Consider the following 23,163-nt stretch of genomic DNA (forward strand, 5'->3'; position numbering starts at 1 on the left):
GGGAATTTTCAACAGGAAAGGTTTGGCCAGAGAAGACATAAACTGATAGTTATTTGTCTTCTTAACCCTTTACATACTGTTCATATTCAGACTTTTCTCAGCATCCCCTCTTAATTAGTCTCTATACATAATTTTGTGTGTAATTTCGTGTATCAGTTGCACTAAAACATTTTTAGATAGCTGTAAAATATTTCAATTTTTTTGTATATTCTGGGTCACATGAAGATATGTCATCAAATTTCTGGCTAAGAGAAACGTTTTTAGTTTTTTTCTTCTCTCACATGTAAAAAAAAATTAGACCCTGATGAGTATGTAAGGGTTAATACTACTGTATAGACTACAGAACATTAAATGGGTAGAAAATGACTAGTGTCATCTTTCATTGAAGCCCTTCTAGACTGAGTAGCTCTAGAAATGAAACCGTCAAACAGACTCTCATCATGTTCTTACACTTAATTCGGTGTAGTTAAAATGAGAAGGGGGGCTTCACAGATACATTACAGGTCAGGTATAATCTTCATATGGCCTTGCAGGTGTGATGAAGGTCAACATGCTGGCCGAAAACGCCCTGAAGTCAGCGCTGTGGAGGCAGGATGGATCCAGAGTGTCGCACTGCCCAGCCTGCAGGTGCAGCCTCTTGGACGTGCAGAGCAGCCCATGAATGGCCGATTCAGAAAAACGGCCCCCATCGGGCCTGTTCTCCAGGCCCGAGGCTAATCCCAGCCCCTAATCGGATTATGTAAATTCCTACTCCACACAGAGACTTTTATGGAAGGCTGCGTCTTTGAAACAACACTTGAAGGGTGTAAAAAGAACAGTGACAATTGGTTAAACTAGATTTTTTTTTTTTTTTTTTTTTACTGAGCGGAGGTTGAAAGTGGGAGGCAGAGAGGTTGGGATGGGGGGGGGAGCAGTGAGGAGTGGTTGGAGAGAGGTGAGTCAGGACGCTGTAATTTATGTGTGGCCCCTTGGAATGGCTCAACAAGATTACCATAGTCATAACAAAACCCATATTGTTCGACTGTCAATCTGGATATGGTATTTTTACCTTTTGTGGCCCAATCAGGCTGAATTCAATAGCAGGGCAGTCAGTGTTATCAAGCTCTTTTCCACGGCGGAGGGGACAGTGGGTTAGTCCATGCCTAATGTCAGAGAAATAGAAAGGAACAAGTGTCCACAGCAGTAAGAGAAGGATCAGACAGATGAACGTCTCAGTTTCACTTCAATGGGAATTTATTTGTCACCTTTAGTGCTAACCTTCAAGGATTAAATGAGCAATGAATCATAAAAGCAGCACAAATAGTCACTTAAAAGGCTGTTGAGGGGCTGAGAGCGGACAAAAAAAAACTGAATCCCCTCAAATGTTGCACAAAATCACATAAAAATCACTCTAACCATGATCATATTATATAATCTAATCATCGAGCTACCTCAGTTAGGTTGTTAGGATAGACAGGAGGGGGGTGTGTGTTAACAATCACTCCTCAGTTAACGCCAACCTCACACAATGACAGAGCGGAGAGGCTCCACGACAGCACACGTCACACAATAGGGTTCACTCTGCTATAAAATGTGGTGGGATGCGAGCATGCAGCAGTCTTTCCCCACCACTCTCTCCCTCTCTCTCTCTCTCTCTCTGTCTGTACCCCATCCCTCCCCTCTCTGTCTCTCCCTCTTTCTCTTTCTCTCTTACTCTCCTTCCCTCTCGCTCTCAAGGATCTCTCGGCGAGCATGAGAAGACACAACTGAGTGGACATTCACACCAGACTCCCGCAAGCGGTGGACACTGATGACCTGGCAGCACATTCGCAACTCTGCACCTGAGATTTCTGCACGTTCCTGAAAATAAAAAGACACAGGTGAGAATTTTTATGATGAATATAGTGAAGGATTTTCTTCTTTTTTTATTTCATCCTTGACGGCATGTGTTTCCACTTTGATCAAGTAAATAATTTATCAGTAAGAGTGTGTAATGCTATGGCTGACAGCATGATGCAAAAAGTGGGAGATTAAATGATTTAGATCTATTATTATTTGGGTTTTTGTTATTGAAGTATTTATTTAACCAGTAGGTCTCTTGAAAATTAATTTACATTTAGAGTGAAGGCCTTTTTCTTTTTTAAACGAGGAAAAAATATGAGGGCAATCCTTCTCAGAAAGAAGCAGAAGACAACAATATAAACATTCTTGTTGGTTTGTTTCCCCTTATAATTTTAATCAATAGCTCAAATTTTTTTGCCTGCCTGACAGACATTAACTCTACTTTCTCCTTCCAGTCAGTCGACTAAGCACCATGACCAGGAAGGTGTTCACCAACACGAGGGAGCGCTGGCGCCAGCACAACGTTAACACGGCCTTCGCCGAGCTCCGCAAGCTCATCCCCACCCATCCTCCAGAGAAGAAGCTGAGCAAGAACGAGATCCTGCGCCTGGCCATGCGCTACATCAACTTTCTGGTGCAGCTGCTGGAGAGCCAGAGCGGTCAGCCGGCCAGCCACTCCCCCACCGCTCTGCTCACCTTCCTCAGAGGAAACATGGAGCAACTGCACTCCCCTCCTCACCCGTGGGCCATGACGAGTGACACCGAGGGTCTGTCACCCGGGTCCAGCTGCGACAGCACAGAGGCCTGGTAGAAGCCGGAGACCCTGAAAAAGAAAAAACATCTTGAGTGGACTTTCTGACTGTCTCTCTGGGTCTAAAAACTGATCCTTCCTCAAGACTCTTTTTTTTGTTTTTGTCTCTGCATGTCAGCACCTGCTGAGTCAGGTGGTTCTGACCCGTGTCTCAATGCAGAAGATGCAATATTTGTGTGATGTTTGTGGATTCCACACGTGGCTGAAAACGAGGCACCGCCACCACGCCGATCAGTGTTGAAATATTATTTGGAGGTGAAAATTAATTTACATTCTGCATGGATGTGTAGAACCTGGATGTACAATATTCCTTTCATGTCTTCATATTAATATTCCTTATTGCCGGCCCGCCTGGAACTAATTTAGTTTTGCAGTGAGAGGGTGTTTTGCCAATGAGGAAAATGGAGGGGATTAAGGAATTTCTCATTTCAAGCAATAGATTCAGCGAGGCATTTGAATAGATAATGGCTCAGCCAATTCTCCAGACTGTAATCGTCTCAAAATAGCCAAGGGCACTTTTTTTCTTTTTTTAAAAAAAAATCGACATGCTATTTTCTCCTGAGAAGACTAAATCTGACCTTTCTTTTCAATTATCAAGGTTATGTGAATTCCGAAGAATCAATTCTGTGAAAGCTTTTCTTTTCAGTATTGATTGATTTTCCATTTCTCCGAGCTAGGATTGGGTTGAGGAAGTTTGGCAAAACTGACAATCCTCTTTTAATAATGAAACGCTTCACGAGACAAACTCTTCTCATTTAAATGTGTTTTCATGGAACTTTTGTTTTTTGGGTACAACACGCATGTCATATAGCCAAAGAATATGAATTGATTGTCTACTGTGAATAGTGTGCTAATTATCTTCTGATACCTCTTTTGTAAGTTATTTTTGTTTGCTTGTGAATATACAGTATGTTATTTATTTGAACTATTTATTTAATAAATGACTTGTTAATAAAACACTTTCTGAATATTTTTAGTGAAAGCACCATGTCATTGTATAACCATCACACACTTAACAAATGTTTTTTTTAGCAACCATTTCTGAGTAAACTGTGTCCCAATTTCATATTACTACCAAAGTCTTAGCAGGTTTTGGGATAAGATGTGTTCTCATTATAAGTTTGCTTTCTATGGACACAACTGTCCAACAATGCAACGCACAAAGGAGGAGCTACATTTTAAAGTGCACATTTTTCTATCTATTTGTTAGTATGTTGATTTTTTTGTATACTACCCATAAAAACAGTATACAAGCAATATGTTGTATACAATTACTACACAGTATGGACATTTGGGACATTATTTCACACCGCATGAGACACATCAGAACTGAAGTTAAGAGCGGAGCTGCTGCCTTACTGCGGACACTCTTTGTTTGTGCTCAAGAAGGCCGAAGACATTTGTACACAAGTCCTGTGATGACCATGTGGACACAAAGCTGACCTCTGCACTCCGTCCACTGACCAGAGGCCTGAGAGAGGAGCGCTGAAAGTGACAGCTTAACTTGTGACCCTGAGGTCATCCTGGAAATCAAACACTGCCCAGTTGACCAAACACGCAGATGGACAAGAAGAAATGACCAGCATGTTTAAAAATGCCATTTAGTTGCTGCACACGATATCTGATAAAACTGAATTCATGATGACGAGTATAACAGCAGGAAATACTTGAATACTTGATATTTACAAGACGAGAGGCAACAGAAATGCCAAATTCCACCAATGAATTGCTGGTAGATTTTAATCAATCTAATGTAAACTAAAATGGAATAAAGGACTACAATAAAATTTAGTGCTGTGCAATTAAATAAAAGCATTTATGAGAAACGCCATTTAAGTATATTAAAAATTGAAAATCAACTTTAGTTCCAATTAGGGCTGCAATGCTTACGGTTTTCATTTTTTAAAATTTATTGTCAATTAATAAACTAGTTGTGTAGATTATAAAAAGCCAAAGAATATTTTTTTTTTTTTATTCCTAGAAGGCAAAGTCTTCACATTACTTGTTTTTTTCTTAGGCCAACACAAAGATATTCACATTACAAACATAAAAACAAATGCTCACTGAAGACAAGCTGCAACAAGCAAATAATACATTTCCTATTGATCAACTAATTGATTAATCACTCAAGCTTCAATATTAGCTGTTTTTTGTTTTGTTTTTTGCACCCGACTCCACATTTGCAGTGATGTCATCGAGCCGTTTACACCGAGGTCAGACATCTACACGCCTAATCGCCTATTGTGGCTTTGCAAAATGTGCCCCATTTCTCAGGCAAAAGGCTGCAACTAACTGAGCTGAAGAGTAAACACAGAGTTGGTTTCGGAGCGCTTTCACCCCAGCTATTAAACTCTGGCTAATGGTGTGTAAACGGAGCAGAGGGCAGCTGGACACACTGACTGACTGACGAGCTGTGGGAGCTGACAGGTGACTCTTTGTAATCCTGCAAAAAATACTAAACATATCATATTGTAGCGGGACGATGAAAACCACTGTACAGCAGCTCCCACAGCTTGTTTTTGGGGAGGTATTTACCTCTTGTGCAATTTCACAGTGAATTGAGCAATTTCACGGTGAACCTAAATAACACTGAACTAGAACTGCTGTGTTTATTAATAGCTAAAATGCCTGATAATATAAGAGAAGCAGTGCATCAAAATGGATACCTCTTTGCATGTTGAATGTGTAATTTATTATCCAGTCATCATTTGAAACTGGATAGGATGGCATGTGGCAGCTTCTGCACACATGCTGTCAGGCTATAAAATGCATTTTGCTGATACACCTTATTTACAGCATTCGCCCAAGCGCGGCGTGAACACTGCTCTGACCTTAACTTTCTAGCAGGATTATGAAACCCTGCATTGAAAATAATAACAAATCTGTACACGTCTCATTCCCTCAACCAAGTATCTTTGCCTGATTGACTATTCTCTCCCAAGTATGTGGGTAATCGTCTATTGAGAGCACATTTCCTTATCAGTGTCTAGCACACTGTCTGAATCCGTTATCACAATGGGCCAGATCAGTGCAGGCAGCCCCTCGCTCTCCCGGCTGAGGCGCCCATGAAAAAGAATTTCTGGAGTTGGGTGCCAACCGATAGGCCCTGAGCTCTTTATCCCCTTAAAGCCAATTCACACTCTGCATGTTTAAATATCTCAGCTCAACCCCTGCCCTCCCACTCCCGTCATGCACTCGAACCCCCCCTCCAACCCCCTCCTCCCCCGCCTTTCCTCTCGCTCTCTATCACCCCTACACGGCTGCGAGCCCAAACATGCACTGCCGCCGCAGCCGACCTGCAGCCCGGGTGGGTGGGATGCAGGTGCAGGCTGGTTGGAGGGTGAGAGAGGAGGGGAGTCCTCCATTGTTGGGCTGGACAGCACCCTCTCTCCTCTGGAGCACCCACTGATGGGGGAGCCCACTGACAATCACACATCCTAATCTGATTATGCAAATATCTACTTCAAAAAGCAATACGCTGTATCCCTTACCCTGTGGTGGGAAGACAGAGCAAGGGAGAAGGAAGTGAGGAAAGGAAGCACCAGGAATGTAGTGAGAGAGGAGTAGAGGGTTGAACTCCTCAGAAAATTAAATACAAGAGCAATATATAGTTATGATTCTGCATGCGAAAAGCTAGTATACCCATCATTTGTTTGTTTACAGCTCCTCTGCACCACCAGGGGAGGTCTGAGGACAACACAGCACACACTTACACACTATGAATGGCCACTGACTCCCTCAACAGGGCATTGAATCCGATATTCAAATGCTTATTGTTTTTCCAGACGCTCCTGAATCCAACGTCAAAAGGAATCTACAATGTTAATGAGGGGGACAAAGTACCCAGAGTAAGATTTAAGACGCCCTCACAGTTTGAGGTGACATTTCCCAGAAACAACACAGCCTCAACGCCACTGGTTCCTAAAAGGCATGGTCGACAACCCCCCGCCTCCCCAATATTCAAACCGAGCTGACCCCTCTGTTTCCAGTTGGTTTCTGAAATCAGCTGCCTCATTCGACTGGTAAATACGTCTTTAAAACAAGAAAACAGGAGAAAACACCAACGGCTCTGTGAGGCAGTGCTTTGGCTCTGAGCTAAACGTTAACACCAGCAGGCTAATGTTCGATATTTTAATTAAATGTGTTAAGTGGCACTAAACACAAAGTCAAGCCGAGGCTGATGGGAATGTCTTCAGATTTCCAGGTTGGTCGTGAACAAAAGTTTTGGACAGAGTAAAGGATGAACAGGATATGCAGACATCTAACATGTAACCACAAATATAAAGTCCCTTGTGTTGGTACTAAAGGGGATCAGAAGGATTCGTCTTCTGGGAGCCATGAATGTAAAGAATTTCACAGCAATCCATCATGGATGTGTTATAGACACTGCATATCGGACTCAAAGGTAGCGTCTAATCAATCAAATAAGAATTGATCGACTGGCACAAGAGACAAAAAAAAGTTTCTCACATTGGCCCTGCTTGCGATTGGGCTAAAGTGACAGATTTTAAATTGGCTTTTCGAGGCTCGACAAAAGGTTTGCAAATATAAAACCTTCATGGATTAAAAAAATATTACTGCAAATAGTCATAATTCATCTTATTTCTAGTTGGAGGTGTCCTGTCAACATTTTTATAGAGGTTTCTTTTATAATGGTGGTCTACGGAGAAAATGCCTTTTAGACAGCAGAGGATTTTTTTCACTGCAGTACCGCGAGTGGCCACTAGGGCTGAGTATCGGTACTCCATACCTTTAAGGTATCGATCAAAATAAATCGATACCAAGTAGCATCGAAACATCTCCCGTCAAACGATACCGGCTATTGATCTTTTTTGCACCCAGAGCTAGAAAATATGACTATTTGTATGAACTTGCTAACAGCAAATCAACACAAGCGTTCTCTGATGTATTGCGATGTGATTGGCCCACTGCCGCAGCAGCTACAACCCGTCTGTGGTGGTAAAGTCGTGGTGAATTTGAATTAGTGCACTTAGCAGTTCAGCAGCCAAGATGCCACTTAAACGCTCTAATGTGTGGCTACACTACACGCCTGTTACATCGGATAAAAGCACAAAATGTGGTATCAGTATCTCAGTTGGCATCGGTATCACTTTAAAAAGGTGGCCACGAGGCAAAAACTGGCAGCAAGGCTGAGAGGCAGTGGCACCTGATCCAGCTCTCTTTATACATCCACGCAACCCATTCAACAGTTATTTAGATATTTCAGTCTGTACAAAAGTGGCACACAGACCAACACTGTCATCCCTTGTATGTATACAAGATTTTAAATGCCTACATAAGAACAAAACCAACAATGAAATAAAGTGATTTATTAATTCATATTTTTTAATGTATGCAGATGTTAAAAGGATAATTGTTTGGCTCTGTGTCTTAATAAACATACATTTTCCAAAGTGTGCCATGGTGCTTTCAGCTGTAAAATGCTACAACGCAATATACCTCTTCACTTTGTTTCTGTGTTCAGTCATTTGATTTTAATGTGGCATGAAAAAGTCAGTTGTTAAAAACAAAAACCTACGTAATAACCTTTTTAACATGTATTTCATTTAATGGTGACACAGTAAACAGGAAATGTAACATGTATTGTATGACTGTTTTTAATTGTCTGATTAGTTTAATGTAGGAATTTTAGATCTTTCATACCCTTGAGCCAAGTTGCTAAAGTGGTTAAATATAACACTGAGGGATTCGTCCACTTTTCTAACCTTTTTTTGCACTGTGGCAGACTCAACGCACAAAAAATCCTAAAGTCATAAACTTACATCTGCACACTCACACAGATGTGTTTATGTGTAATCACTAACACTCCTCATTGATGTTAAGGGAAATTTTTGCACAAGCTCTCACATGTGATCACAACTTCCTCCGATTACGCAAGTGTGTGCAAGCCCATTTTTCTTTTGTGTTATTATACTCCGTCTCTCCGCAGCTGCAGAGTACAATCTGGTATTTTAAAGTCTGCTTTATCATCAAGGGATTTTCTATTTGTGGATTTCTAGTACAGGTTGGACATTATTCTTTTTTTCTTTTTTTATCCTGCATGGATAACTACTAACCGTTAACTTTACAACCTTTACCTTTCACCTGTCATCACTTGCCAGGGGTGCGTTTCTTATCTAATGTATCACGCTGCACAAAGAGTAAGGACATGCCAGAGTTCAGCTTTGTTTAGTTAATAATTATTCTTCTGGGAGCGCCTCTTAAAATCAGTCCGGCCACAGTAAGTTTCTCCCTGTACACACAGTCACCATGAAGCTGGGGCTGCGTCTGTCTTTTTGTGCCCTGCTGGTATTTTGTGCGGCAGGGTGCACAAATGGAGGGAGCATTTTGGTGTGGTACACGGAGGGCAGCCACTGGATTAACATGAAGCCAGTGCTGGAGACCCTGATCGACAAAGGACACCAAGTGACTGTCCTGGTCCCAAGCTCTTCTATGTTCATGAACACTAGTGAGCCGTCTCGCTTCAACTATGAACCCTTCAACGTCTCGGTCTCAATGGAGGCCATGGAGGAGTTCCTTGAAGAGTTCCTTTATTTCTCCATGTACGAGATGGATCATATGAGCTACTTGCAGATTTACATACGATTTATTGAGCTGATGAAGGTCGACCTGCAGTATTCTTTGAGAACTCTGGATGGTGTGGTGAAATCAGAGGCCATCATGAAGAAGCTGAAAGAGGCCAATTATGACCTTCTCCTGGCCGACCCCATCTACCCCGGGAGTGACTTATTAGCAGATATGTTGGGAATCCCCCTGGTCTTCTCCCTGCGCTTTTCACTCGCCAATAACTGGGAGAGGCAATGTGGTCAGCTACCTGCTCCACCTTCATTTGTCCCCGGCGCTATGAGCAAACTGACCGACAAGATGGACTTCAATGAGAGAACTTGGAATTTTCTCTTCTACGCCTTACAAGACGCCGTGATTACTAAAGTTATTTGGGAAGAAGTAGATCAATATTACTCAGAGGTCAAAGGTGAGTAACTCAGCCATATGGACTGTTGATAATTTATGTTGGTTTTAGGGCTGGACGATATGGACAGAATCAAATATCAATATTTTTGACTAAATACTTCAATAGATATTTTGACAGTATTGTAGGGAAGATTATAGGTGCTTTCACAAAATATTTACGCAATGAGATTTTTGATAACTAATCATCAGTTATGTGGATGTAATGACAAAGTGGATAAATGCAGATAATAGAACAGTCTGTTAAGCTCAGAAAATTACATTTTTACTGTAATGCAGCCTTTAAAAGCATAAAAGAACTACAATTATTCCATATCACAATATTCAAAATCTAAGACGATATCTATAAATATCACAATATCGATATAACGAAATACATTTTGCCCAGCCCTAGTTGGTTTAATTGCTTTCTATTAATTGTAATGCTTTTATATCAAACATTTTAAAATCAGCAGTCTCATCGACAGTGCTGGTAAGACTTCCTTTTGCATTGTGACAGGGACGGCCACAAGCGCCTGCGAGATGATGGGTAAAGCAGACATTTGGTTGATCCGAACTTATTGGGATTTTGAATTTCCTCGTCCTTTCCTCCCGAACTTCAAATTTGTTGGTGGGATCCACTGCAGACCGGCTAAACCATTACCAAAGGTAGTGCTAACTTCACAGTTATAGTTTTTTAATATATGTATATATAAAAAAATGTCAGTTGTTTTGAATCGTGATGATACCTCTCTTCTTACAGGATATGGAAGAGTTTGTGCAGAGCTCTGGAGATGATGGTATAGTGGTTTTCACTTTGGGGTCCATGATCAAGAACATCACCTCTGAGAAGGCAAACATGATCGCCTCGGCCCTCGCTCAGGTCCCACAGAAGGTCAGAGAACGATCTTTTAAGTGATTAAACTTGAATGACCTTTAACGCACAGCTTTATGGCTATGAGCATATTCGGTTGCAGAGGCTCAAACAAGTGAAATTGCTCATTTTTTAGCAAATTAACAGTGGATTGCTTGTACTTACACTTACAATTTCTCACTGCATACAACGAGTTTATAGAATTATAGTAAACATTTTGTAAGATTTTATTCTGTGTGTTACACTGCTGTTATATGCCAATCCAATAGCAAGAGGACTGTTATACAAACCCATTTAATTTGAGTAGTAGTTTGTAGATTTACTGCTTTTTGACAATCTTTGAAATGTCCTCTGTAACAAATTATCTATCTAAAGCCAGTTTCAGGTCAAAGATAAATGTTCATAACACACTGGCAGCATATACCAGCATAACCAGCACCTCCCTGGAGCTTTGCATATACGAACATGACACAAAACATGTGCAAACAACCAGAATGTTTTTTTTTTTTTTTTAAGTCATAAAATTGTATGTGTCTGGTTGAATCAGGTTTCTGTAACAGGACTTAATCAAACATCTAAAAAAAAAGAAAAGAAAAGGAGATTAAGATTTGATGGGATGTGCAGAGTTGAGACTTTCAAAAATAAGTAATGATTATGGGTCGGATTTAATATTTTCACCTAAATATAAAAGAGATACAATAAAAGATATAACCTTTCAACCTTCAAAAAAAAAGTAAAAGTAAGTTTTAACGTAAAAATCTTACTTTTTTAACATTCATTATTAAAACTATAGCTAATCAATAATATAGCATTTATAGACTGCTTTTAGCTTCATAATTAACATTTGTCTTTCTTTTCTATCAACTTAGTGTGCATTTGTTGGATTTGCTGCATACAATAGGAGGGATGGATAGATGGATGATTGAACTAAATAATGGTACAACATTTGCAATGAGTTAATCTGAAAGTCTTTTATAATTGTTTATAGGTGCTGTGGAGATACAGTGGAGAAAAACCAGAGACTTTGGGTGCCAACACCAGACTGTACGACTGGATCCCTCAGAACGACCTGCTGGGTAAGTGAAGTTTTTGTAAAAGACGCTGAACAGTGATCCATAAGACTTGGTTTTAAATGAAAGCCGGTCTCCATCACACAGGATCTTTTAGATTATTTAGTCTGACAGTGTAGTATACTTAAGAGATTCACCAACAGGGAAATGTTGATTGCTATGAATTCATTAAAAGGCATTTAAACATATTTTTTTAAGGGGAAGTTAACTGAGCAAGTAGATTCAAATACTTCAGCTGAAGTTTCTGAGTGAGAGGCTGGTGTTTACTATTGTTTTCTGTCCAGTTTTTTCCAGTCTGTAATCTGCTCTGGCAATCTTTCAGCCACAAGCCTCTGCCAACACTTATTTTTAGGCGCGATAACGTACAGAACTGATAAGGCGAACTGTGACAGCCTCTTTTGACTCACCAAAGTAATGTATGTTTGAATGTTTCATGTTCTTTGATCAGGTCATCCAAAGACCAAAGCGTTCGTCACTCATGGTGGCACAAATGGGATTTACGAGGCCATCTATCACGGTGTTCCTATGGTGGGCATCCCCATGTTCGCTGACCAACCAGACAACATGGTGCATATGGAGGCGAAGGGCGCTGCAGTGACTGTGGAACTGAACTTTATGACGAGTGAAGACCTTAGAGATGCAATAAACACTGTCATCAATGATAAATCGTAAGTTGTCTCACCAACAATTAAAAAGGAAAGGTTAACCATTTTTCAACTTAAAAGCAACATTCAGGTGCCCATATGAACATTAAAATGGGTTTTGCTCGCTGTAATCTTTCCTCCTGTTCATACTGACCATTACAAAATCCCCTCGTAATGAACTTTCAATGTAAGTGATGGGGGGGGGGGGGGGGGGGGGGGACTTCAATGAATAATACAACATATATTTCCACATTCATAGGTACAAGGAAAACTCCATGCGGCTTTCCAGCATCCACCACGACAGGCCAATGAGCCCTCTGGACGAGGCGGTATTCTGGATCGAGTTCACCATGAGAAACAAAGGGGCCAAACACTTGAGGGTCCAGGCACACGAGCTCACCTGGTACCAGTACCACAGCCTGGATGTCCTGGCCTTCCTTCTTGCTATCGTTATGCTCCTCGTATTCCTCTTCATCAAGACCTGCAAATTTTGCTTCCGGAGATGCTGCAGCAGAAAGCAAAATGTAAAGAGAAAGGCTGAGTAACGGACTGATTTTAGATCTTATCAATGTCAGTAAAAAACAAGACAACTGCTGGTCCACAACACGGCATGTAACCTGATATCACATAATGTGACATGTGACATCTTTGTTTCAATATTTGCCACCACACAAAAAAAATAGATGAGAATTTTGTTTGAACTTATCTGTAGAAGACCAAGTATTTTCTTGTACTTTCTTGTTTTACCACCATAAACTCAGGGTCAGTCAGCTTCTCCTTCAGCCTGAAGTTAAAAAAACACAGTTAACCTCTACACAAATACCGTGTATTTGCTTTCCTCATATAAGTGGACATTCCTTTGCTTCCTCCTTGATGTATCGTCAGTAATCAGTGCAATCGCATGCAGGTGCTCATTTACTATTTGCACCTGATGTTTACATGTCATTAAAAGCTGGATGTTCATTGGTTGGTGTAAGTAAAATAAACCACAAAAAAAAACAACAATTACACAAGGATATTTCATTCTGTGCATTTATTTGGTTAATAATTATTAGCCCCCCCACCCCCCCCACACACACAAACAAACACTCTTCAGGTTTTGTTACCAGTGCATTAATACTTATACAGGCTCCAAATCAAAATTTAACAAAGGGAAAACACTCTTAAACATAAATCAATTAAATCAAACAGCATGCGTTTTTATGTGCGGTGTGAACAGTGTGGGGATGAGTTTTTTTGCTTTATTTTCATGATTTTTTCAGTTTTCCATCTTCTTTGCCCTTCCATAACATGAGCTCCATGCATGCCGCAGCGTCTTCTGCAGTGTCGTGGCCACAAACTGGGAGAAACAATACAATATTTAAAGTATACATTAAACACGGATACACCACATCCTCAATAATAAATCAGCTGCACTGGTATTTCAAATGTATAACTTTAGATTGTTTTTACACTCAAATTCCCAAGATTACTTGGATTGATTTATTCATTTGAAAATAGATTGTGTGATTTAGTCCTGTAATGAAATTTAAACTTCATTTCAATCAAATAAACATGTGATGTGAGATGGTTGTGGTTATCCTCGATGACCCACCACTCTCTTGGATGATCCTCCTGAGATACTCAGCAGTGACATTGTTGAGGGTCAGCTTGTGAGGGGGGCCCAGACGGTGGGGAAAGACCACAGATGTGTCTACCACCGTCCCATGGAACAACTACAGTGAAGAGGAAGATACTGTCTGAAGTTTTAAATTTAATAAAATTTACTCAAGAGGATGTTAACGAGAGGTCCAGGGGAAAAACTAAAATGACATTCATCGATGGAAAGAATGATGTGGGTCCCAAATAACATTAAATGTGACTTCTGGCCTCACTTCAGGTTCACTTTTACACCTGTTAGATCACCATGGTAACTTGAAACCCAAATATTTTATAGATAGTATAGGGAAAAACAAAATAAAATAAAATAGAATAAAAACACCTTATTAAAAAAAGAACCTCAACCAAAGCAGTTCATATACTATAAAGGCTGAATGACAACTATTTAACAGTTGACCTCAATCATATATATATATATATATATATATATATATATATATATATATATATATATATATATATATAGACCGATAGATATATAGATAGATATTTACACACACACACCTGTTAGTTTCAACATCATCGTCAGCATGTGTATAATGTGTGTTATATTTTCTCATATTTTATCATGACATGTCACATTAGTTGTACAGTATGTTGTTTTGCTGACTATAAATCCTCGATAGCCCTCGACCTGTTACCCTACTTTACAGCAGTGTTATTTCATCTGTCCTTTTTCACAAAAGGTTTACATAAAAAAAAAATGTTTACAGGTTAACTATACAAAAAACAAACCTCACCTGTAAGTCGTCCAAGAAAATGACACTATTGTTAGACTATCTTTATGACCTTTTTAGAAAAAAATAACAGAATGAAAACTATGGACAGAAAACATGACATTCAAATGTTACCATGTCACTGAAACTACATCAAAAGAAAAGCTCTGTGAGAAAATAGCATTTAGAAATGAGAAGCTTTTTGTTTCAAACCTTTTGTTTTATGTGAACACAGTCATCACTCAGTTTGGAAATGACAGGACTTTTATAATAATAATTTCCCAGGATTGCAACACAGGTCTTGTAAAATAAGCTATGTAAGAAAAGGGGGGGAGGTTAAGAGTTAATGATGGGAAAAAGCTTTTGAAAGTCACCTTCAGGGCACAGAGTTCTGTTTCCAACTCATGTCCGATCAGAATGGTGTCGGCACTGATGAAGCTCAACAAGGTCTCCTGCACCTCTCTGAGAGAAGTGTGGGTCCCTTTCACATCTTCCTCACTGATGCCTGAAAACCTGCACAGGTAAAATGTCAAAACCTTTCGACGGAGAGATGAACATCAAAATAACACCACTACATAATGTTATTTAGCATTACTGCCAAACATTAAAAGGGGGCATGACATGCACATTTACAGGTCTATATTTTCATTTCTGGGACTCTAATAGAGATCTCTTTACATGATTTGCAGTTTCAAAAACTCCTTACATTAACTTTACAGAGGCCCCTCAGTTCAGGCTACATAAACAAACAGCAGTAGCAGGATTTCACTTCTTTTTCTTGTTCTTTAATCAAAATGACAACTTCTCAAATACATCCCTATGTAACGGAGCTCAAATCAAGTCAACCTAAGCAACAACAATTACAGACCCACTGTTTATTCTTATTTTTAGCTAAAGAAAGTCAATTTTCACTTGAAATTCTCATTTAAGACAAAAGTGTTTAAATATCAGATTATTGGTTACTATCAGGAGGGACACATATAAAGCATAAAAAAAACCAATTTAAAACCTAAGTATATTTATTATAATTACCTGGTGTTATAGTCAATGACATCATTATCAGGCCTGACGTAGGTGTCGTAGACGACTTGACGACTACTGTTGACGACCGTTACTCTGGACAGCTCCAAACCATGAATGGTGTAAAACTGAAGACAAACATTTAACACATTATATAGCACCAGTCAAAGGTTTGGACACATCTTCCCTCGAATGAGAAAGAGTGTCCAAACTTCTGACAGGTATTGTACTTAATTTCTTTGTGTACAGAAGTTAAGAATCAAGGTCAATTCATCACCATAATCACACATCAGGGTGCTTGCTCTGTACCAGTATAAAATAGTGACCTTAATTAGTTTGGTATGCAGTAGGGAAAGCTGGAAATGTATATTAAAAATGTCAGAGCATCATTTATTAGGAGCAAATACTGTAAAAGCACAAGATAATATGATGTCAAAGCAGCATTTGTCAAATATTGTTGATGAATGTTGATAAAGTCTGATTTAAAGAGGCAAAATACTGCATTACTTACTAACTGTATGTAGCACAACCATTTTCTGGTGTGAAGTCTTGAATTCTAATAAAACCCACTATTATAAACATAGTTTCTGATGGCTTTAAATGGGGTTTGGTGCTTGACATTAGGGAAGGTTTTAATAAACAGTGCCCCTTGAAGAAAGTGGCATTACCATTTCACAATCCACTGCGTAAACTCCAGGGCAACTCGTATCTGAGGGACGTCTCGGGACGGTTGCCACAAACCCATCCAGGCTGAGGGAATCATGGACATGCAACTTGTAAAAAGAAGAAAACCAAATCAAACCCTGACCCACTAATAGATGAAAGTCATTAGAGAATGAAGTCTCCGTTTTCCTACCTTAAACTGTTGGCATCCAGGTGCTCCCATGACCGCCTCACAGCAACTGTAACGGGTCTCCACTCCACCTGGCACTGCAAAATTTCAAAATATCCAAAAATGCTTCAAAATGTTTACAAAACAGCTTATATATTTGAAGCATGAACCATGCAGTCACCTCTTTTCTCAATTCCTTTCCCATAGTGGTAGTTGCACTCCTCCTTGCGGATGTGTTTGCCCGTTTGGTTCACAGAATACGTGGCCCCACAGCGACAGCAAATCCTCTTTAGGGCTACAAGACAGAAAAAACACCATCACTGAAGACCAATCTGCAGGGAAGAGAAACCCTCATTGCAAAATCAGCACAGGTGAAGTTCGCCCTCTAGTGTTATAATGCTAGAACAGCTCCAGATCATCTTTTTTTTGTTTTGTTTAACTTACGATCTGTGATGCCTTTCTTATTGTCAGCAAAAAGAGCAGCACAACCAGGTTTCTCCGGGTGCTGGACAGGGTAGTTGCTCTCAATCAGCTTTTCCTCAGTCATAATATAATCCTTCAAACTCTCATACAGTGACTTATCATCTGCCAGGAAAAAGAAATACATTATCAGCATTTTACAACAATTTATTAAAATGAAAAGCCCTCAAAAACTGAGCCTAACCGTTTCCTTTGAGCTTCTTCAGGTTGAGAGGAATGTTGCCTTTGGATTTTTGGCTGCTGAAATCATTTTTAGCTGCACCAGAAAAAAAAAGAAAAAGAAAAAAAACAGATTAAAGTTAACTTTCATCAGATAATGACATGAACTACACACAGCTTCCCTGAGAGCTTCGTCACCTTCAGCAGCAACAGCATTTTGATTTTTGAGCCTCTTCAGTGCATTCACTGCAACACTCAGATATTTGAGTTTGTTCATGCTGCGATTATACACCGCCTTCTCTTCCGCGAGCGCCTGCCGACCATAACACGAGAGGGAAAGAAACAAACATTCAGACTGTAGTTTTGTCAGTTATTATCAGATTTAGTAGAAAGGACAGACCCAGTTCACCTTTTCAAATGCATCATTAACATTGGCTGATGTTTTGAGGAACTCCTCTGTGAACATGTTCACGTAACGCTGCCGGACGTCATGAGGCACTTTGTCTTTGGGTGCATCATACACCTGCTTCACTTTACGCTTAGTTGGCACTGGCTAGATTTTTTTTTTTTTTTTTTTAAAGGAAGTTCATTAGTACATTTTAAGAGAAGAAACATTTTTTTTTAAACTTTAAAAAAAAAAGTTTAACACACAAAATAAATTAAAATGCCTCAACAAATGTATTTTTCCTTTTTCACCTTAGCAGCTTGAGGAGTGGTGGGATTGGCTGGACCTGAATGTGCTGATGCAAAGCCAGAGTTGAGCGCAGGTTTACGTGCCGGCACAGGAATGAGCAGAGGTGGTGCTGTGCGGTATCTTTGCAAAGGGGTAACTGCAGGTTGATGGTATGTTTGTTTCATGGTAAGAGGGCTTGTATGCACTTGACTGATTGGGGTTAGGACTGAAGTTACTGGGTTGGAATTGGATGAGACAGGCAAAGGGAAGGTCGCCTGCGGGAGGATCAAGTGCAAGTTGTTGCCCACCTCGATGACTGCGGTTCCCAAAGGTATGTAGTTAATGTAGGCTGTGTGATAAGACAAGTAAAAATTACACTCAGTTTGGTCTGCAAAGACTCTAAAGATATGTTGCTTGATTTACATGTATGAAGATGAATAAGGGTGTTTAATCAGAGGCCACATTCAAGATTTCTTTCAGGCATATACAGTAAATCCTTTGTTTGGGCAACAAGGACTGCGTCTAACAACTAATGATTTTCTCGATTATTTGGCTTTGTCTGGCTGTCACAGGCTGTGATGATGTCTTAAAAATGTCTTGTACAGTCCACACAAAAGATAAAGGCAAAAGATACTCAACAAAATATGACAGGAAAGCTTCAAATCTTCATATTTGACAAGCTTAAACTAGCAAATGTTTGTCAAAAATTTAATTTGGTAATCATAGTTGTTTTAGTCACTTTTTGGGGAAGAAATGCCAATTAATTTTGTGCAAGTCAACTAGTTAAATCAACTACTCACTGCAGTAGTGAATAGTAAAACTGATAGTGTGTTAGATATATTTTTATATAATTCTGGATTATTTTAATAGTAACAAATGATCTTAATGAAAGGATAATTTAATCCATTACAGTCAACTGGTGCTTACCATTCTGCATAGGAACAGGTTGTGCGTTTACTGAGGTCTGAGGAGGAAAAGGAGGAGCAGCCACCATTTGGGTCTCTTGTCTCCTCTGACAGGTGGAGGAGAAAAAAGCATGACTGCCCTGTACTGAAGCAGTCAGCATGGAGGCTCTCTGCTGTACTTGCTGGATGTTAGAAGTGATGGTGGACAGGGGGGCAAATCCTGGTGCTGCAGGCCCACGAAGTGGAACCAGGACCTGGGGCTGAGGTCTGCTCTTAGCCACTGGCTGCTGAAAAGAGCATGTCAATCACAAAATGTTAAGTGACAGTTTGAGCTTCATCATTCTATGGTGTTTTGCATTATTTACCTTGAGTTAAATGCTTTTATTATATATGTAAACAAAAATTTACATATCAATTTGGCAGGCAATTTTCTTAAAATTCTGTTCTCTACAAACTGCTGTCTTGATAAACTCACCAACTTGAAACAACACTTTACTTTTTAATTTTATGGTTTGTTTGAAAGAAGTTGCAGTGTATAAAATGTGTGAATATTTAGAGTAAATATTCTGTGATTTATAGAAAATGATCTACAATTAAAAATATATTTTTTTTTTAGTTTTAATTCATAGTGTCAATTTTTTGATATTTCCTATTTTTGACATTTCTGTACTACTTTCCTGCCATTTATCAGCCAACATCTTCGCCAACACAGTATCTGAGATGGCCTCATAAGCCGATATAACAGATCAGTCATGTATGTCAAACCTCTGCATGTTTGGCTTCATGAGCTGTCCTCTTCTTTCCCGACAGTGCTTGAGGTTTGACATTAATCTCTGGTTCCTCCACATTTGCAGCTCCAACCTAACAACGACAATGTAAGAGAAAAGACTCTTTACTCAAGAAAAGACATTTCATCTCAGGTCTGGAGCAACAAACATCATACTTACAGACGCATCAGGCTGCTCTTCATTTCCCTTCTCTGCATTGTTTGCCTCCATGAAGATCCTGTAGCATTCCTCCATTGGGTCGCTGTCTGAAAGCTCTGCTTCTGAATAGTTGAGCTCTTCCTCCTCGTCAGAGGTGGAGACGATGATTACAACCTCTCCACTGTCCGTTTTCACCCAACGCTGCCCAGTTGATGCAGATGAAGACTCAGCTTTGTTTGTCAAATGTAAGTTGACAGGTGTTTCTGAACCGTATTGAGCCTGACACTGATTGCTGCCTGAGACTGGCTCTGCCTGCTTCAGGTAGCCGTCAGGTGAAGCATGGTGAATAACAGTTTTAACCTGTGTCAGTCCTGGTGTTTTGTCTAATGTCTTCTGAACCGTGTGCTGGGTGGGCTCCTCCATTTTCTGAACGTGTTGTTTGAATGGGGAGAATGAGCCAGCAGCTGAAGTTTTATAAAAAAGTGAATTATTGTGTGGAAAATTATATTGATTCATTTCCTTGACACCACAGGGGAGCTCACTCTGAGGTAATTCGACAAAAAGTGTGTTTTCTTCCTCTTTCACCTCCAAATTGTTCTGATTGTGATCTGGCTCGTTTGCAATGAGAGGAAGACTTGCAGGTTCAGGACTTATCACCACTTCTGTTTCAGTAGTGAGAAAACAAGTAATTTTCTGACGTTCAACTACGAAGTCCTCCAAACATCCAGTTGAGGAAATAACACTGCTGTCAAGTGTTAAGTTTTCCTTTAACACCTCAGCATTTGCAAGTAGCTTTGGTGGGAAATCAAGTAAAATTGGCGCTTGTTGGATCTCTTTGAGTTCCTTTACTGTATGCTGTGTTGTGTCAGGAACACAATCAGCAGGTTTCTGAGATCGACCTCTCTTTCTGTCAGGCGACGGAGGAATGTCAATAATCAAGTTGCAGTCATCATTAGAGTCATCGAGTAGCTCTGGAGAAGACAATCTGGAAAGTTGGGCCTGATGTGGGACTAGTTTCTTTTGCTCACTATTAACGTTTCTCCCTCTTTTCAACCCTTGTCCGTTTTTGATTTTCTGCTCCTTACTTGATGAGCTGTAAGACTGCAGGGCTGCAGAAAAGTTGGACAGAGGGTCATACTCTAAATCAGTCCTTGGTTTTGAGTTGTCAACTACGTACTTCCTCGCTCTGGAATATGGTTTAGTTAAGTCTGTGCATGGAGGCAGTCCATAAGAATCTTTGTGTATATTTTTACCTGCTGTCTCAAACTTGGAAACTGATAAGTCACGTGCTGTGTTCCTGCTGTCTACCTGCACAGTCTGGTAGTGCGACAGTCGCCTTTGCTCCTGCTCCACCTCGTGTTGTACCGTTTCAATCTGCTTGTTGATCCACTCAAGCTCCTGGAGGGATACGTCTTTGATCACTTGTGCTCCACAGACAGCAGACGGAGAGCCGTTTTGGGCTCCTGTACAAAAGGGAATAAAAAAGTAGGACTCTTTATTAGTATTAACAGTGGTGGCAAATAATACAGGATGGGAATAGTTAAATGATCGTTCCTTTGTTGAATGAAGGGAAAACAATGTAGCTACAATAACCTGCAAAGGCCCTGAGGTATCAACACCCCCTCTTTTCTATACCATATTTCTATCCACCCAGATAGGTTGTGTGGTAATGCATTCGTTTGAGAATACTCATGTATAACCACAAAACTGAAATAAAAGTCTAAGGATGGGAGAATACAAGATTTTATGTTATATCGGGATTAATCATTTAATCATGGTGAATTTCCATTAGTGGAGTAATCAGGAATATCCTCACATAAGTGACTTCAAAAAGCAGTCTCTCTCATTAACATACAGTCCTAATGATTTCCTAAGTCAATTTTGAATTGCCATTTGCCACAAAGGTGAACACGCATCTTTCCAGTCATTTGTAACCATGGCTGAAGGCTCAAAATGTGAATTGCTTGGATATCAGGTTGATTAGTTAATTATTTTTATTAATGGATTTTTCTCTCTCATTGTGATAACCTGCCGGGTGAGATTGTGAGTCTGTCTATCTCCTAAAAAGGAGGTTCACACCCAAATAACGATGTCAGTTTCTTGAAAAAATGTAAAATAAATTAATTCCAGTATGTTTTAGGGCCATTTTAAGAGTTTTAGGCATGTTTGATGGGTATTGGGATATTATGAATTTTCACTAATGTTTTCCACAAATTACCTCGTCCAGACAGGACCATGAGATTAGGTATTAAAGAAGCACTCAAGGCCCACATCATCTATTAATTGTGCTTTAGAGGTTCCTATTATATTTCTCTTGCTGGTAATCCAAACTTCACAAAAAAATACTTATGTACAGTATTTTCTTTCCCAGCACTAAAAGCAATAAAATACCCAAAAATGTGCAGATATGTGATGATGACTTACTGTAAAATAAGAATCCACACACTCCAAGAGTGGCTAAATTATTGTCAAAGAAAGTCTGACATTACATTTTGGGACCGTTTTTATAGTCAATTAGTTATAAAAGAGTAGTGAATTATTTTATCTTCAAGCTAATACAGTCAAAGTTGTTTAAAATATGTTAGCATGTAACCCACTTCACTCTAAATTTGTTTCTTAAAATCCATAATCACGACTTTTTAAGCTTAGGTTAGCATTAACACCACAAGCTAGCGTTAATACACACCTGCTACTGACCTGCAAAATTATCTATCGGTGATTTGAAGGAGGCAAACATATTTCGCATTTTTGTGGCATGTTTGTACAAACAATGAGGCCGCTCACAAGGTCCGCGTTTCAAGAAAGGACAAGTTATGTCAGCAAAGAGACCAGACGAGGGAAACATTAGCAAAAAAAATCCACGTTTCACGATATTGAGAACCGTCTAATTAGGTAACTTGCTGGTCTACAGGTACGTCTGGGGCTCCAATTAAACCTGGAATGGTGTCTGCCTTCCCTTTATAGCCTCTGTTCGGGTCACGAGGTCACTAAACGACCGTTGCTATGGAGCCCAGATTTGGCTCTGGAACCGTAACTGTTGCTAGGTTACAAGGGTTGGTGTTGCTAATTACTCCATATATTTTTTTTATTCCTGCATTAGTTTTGGTGATTTAAACTAATTTAATTTGTTTAATACATTTTGTTTAACGAGAAATTGTTTCACATTTGTTTAACGAGAAATTGTTTCACATTTGTTAACCGGGAAATTCTGTTATCTGATTCATGCATACCTGAAATTATGTTCTCTGATTCATGCATACCTGCCAACACTTTCGTCACATTTAAACTTTTAAATTGGGTTTAATTTATTTTTTCTCCAAGCAGCAAACGCAACACACAGCAGAAAATGTGCGGGGATATTAGTGTTTGCCGAGCGGGTTAAGATGATGATAGTTCACGCAACACATCGTGGTTTTTAATAATTAGTCAGTAAACTCGGCATTGTCTGAATCAGGCTTGAAAATGTGCATTTTTATTTACAGTTTAGAGTTATTTTATTTACGTGTAGAGTTTCAGCTTCTGTCACACGGCGAAAGCTGCGGCGGCTTCCGGTCTAAACTTTCAAAATAAAACCTCTGTTATTGCACTTATTATTAACAAACTA

General features: G+C 39.6%; 3 protein-coding genes across 3 annotated transcripts; 2 read left to right on the top strand and 1 right to left on the bottom strand.

Annotated features, from left to right (window-relative positions):
- Positions 1–2,293: 2,293 nt before the first annotated feature.
- Positions 2,294–2,633, top strand: tal2 (T-cell acute lymphocytic leukemia 2). The gene has a single exon (XM_062416826.1). The coding sequence runs from the start codon at positions 2,294–2,296 to the stop codon at positions 2,630–2,632; it is 339 nt and encodes a 112-aa protein (XP_062272810.1). The 3' UTR covers position 2,633.
- A 5,892-nt stretch (positions 2,634–8,525) lies between these two features.
- Positions 8,526–12,867, top strand: LOC133978566 (UDP-glucuronosyltransferase 2C1-like). The gene is made up of 6 exons (XM_062416828.1): positions 8,526–9,626; positions 10,122–10,270; positions 10,365–10,496; positions 11,464–11,551; positions 11,994–12,213; positions 12,449–12,867. The coding sequence occupies exons 1-6, from the start codon at positions 8,903–8,905 to the stop codon at positions 12,732–12,734; spliced, it is 1,599 nt and encodes a 532-aa protein (XP_062272812.1). The 5' UTR covers positions 8,526–8,902; the 3' UTR covers positions 12,735–12,867.
- Positions 12,868–13,262: 395 nt separating this feature from the next.
- LOC133979406 (uncharacterized) lies at positions 13,263–22,296 on the bottom strand. Its single transcript, XM_062417917.1, has 17 exons — positions 22,257–22,296; positions 20,258–21,022; positions 19,581–20,023; positions 19,399–19,494; positions 18,656–18,920; positions 17,752–18,077; positions 17,465–17,608; positions 17,254–17,368; positions 17,081–17,152; positions 16,861–17,001; positions 16,598–16,711; positions 16,441–16,514; positions 16,253–16,357; positions 15,597–15,712; positions 14,939–15,077; positions 13,784–13,904; positions 13,263–13,528 (listed from the first exon to the last, which is right to left on the bottom strand). The coding sequence occupies exons 1-17, from the start codon at positions 22,294–22,296 to the stop codon at positions 13,437–13,439; spliced, it is 3,168 nt and encodes a 1,055-aa protein (XP_062273901.1). The 3' UTR covers positions 13,263–13,436.
- Between the last annotated feature and the right edge of the window lie 867 nt (positions 22,297–23,163).

The sequence above is a fragment of the Scomber scombrus genome, chromosome 4 (assembly GCF_963691925.1).
Source record: "Scomber scombrus chromosome 4, fScoSco1.1, whole genome shotgun sequence".
In the NCBI taxonomy this organism is placed as follows: Eukaryota; Metazoa; Chordata; class Actinopteri; order Scombriformes; family Scombridae; genus Scomber; species Scomber scombrus.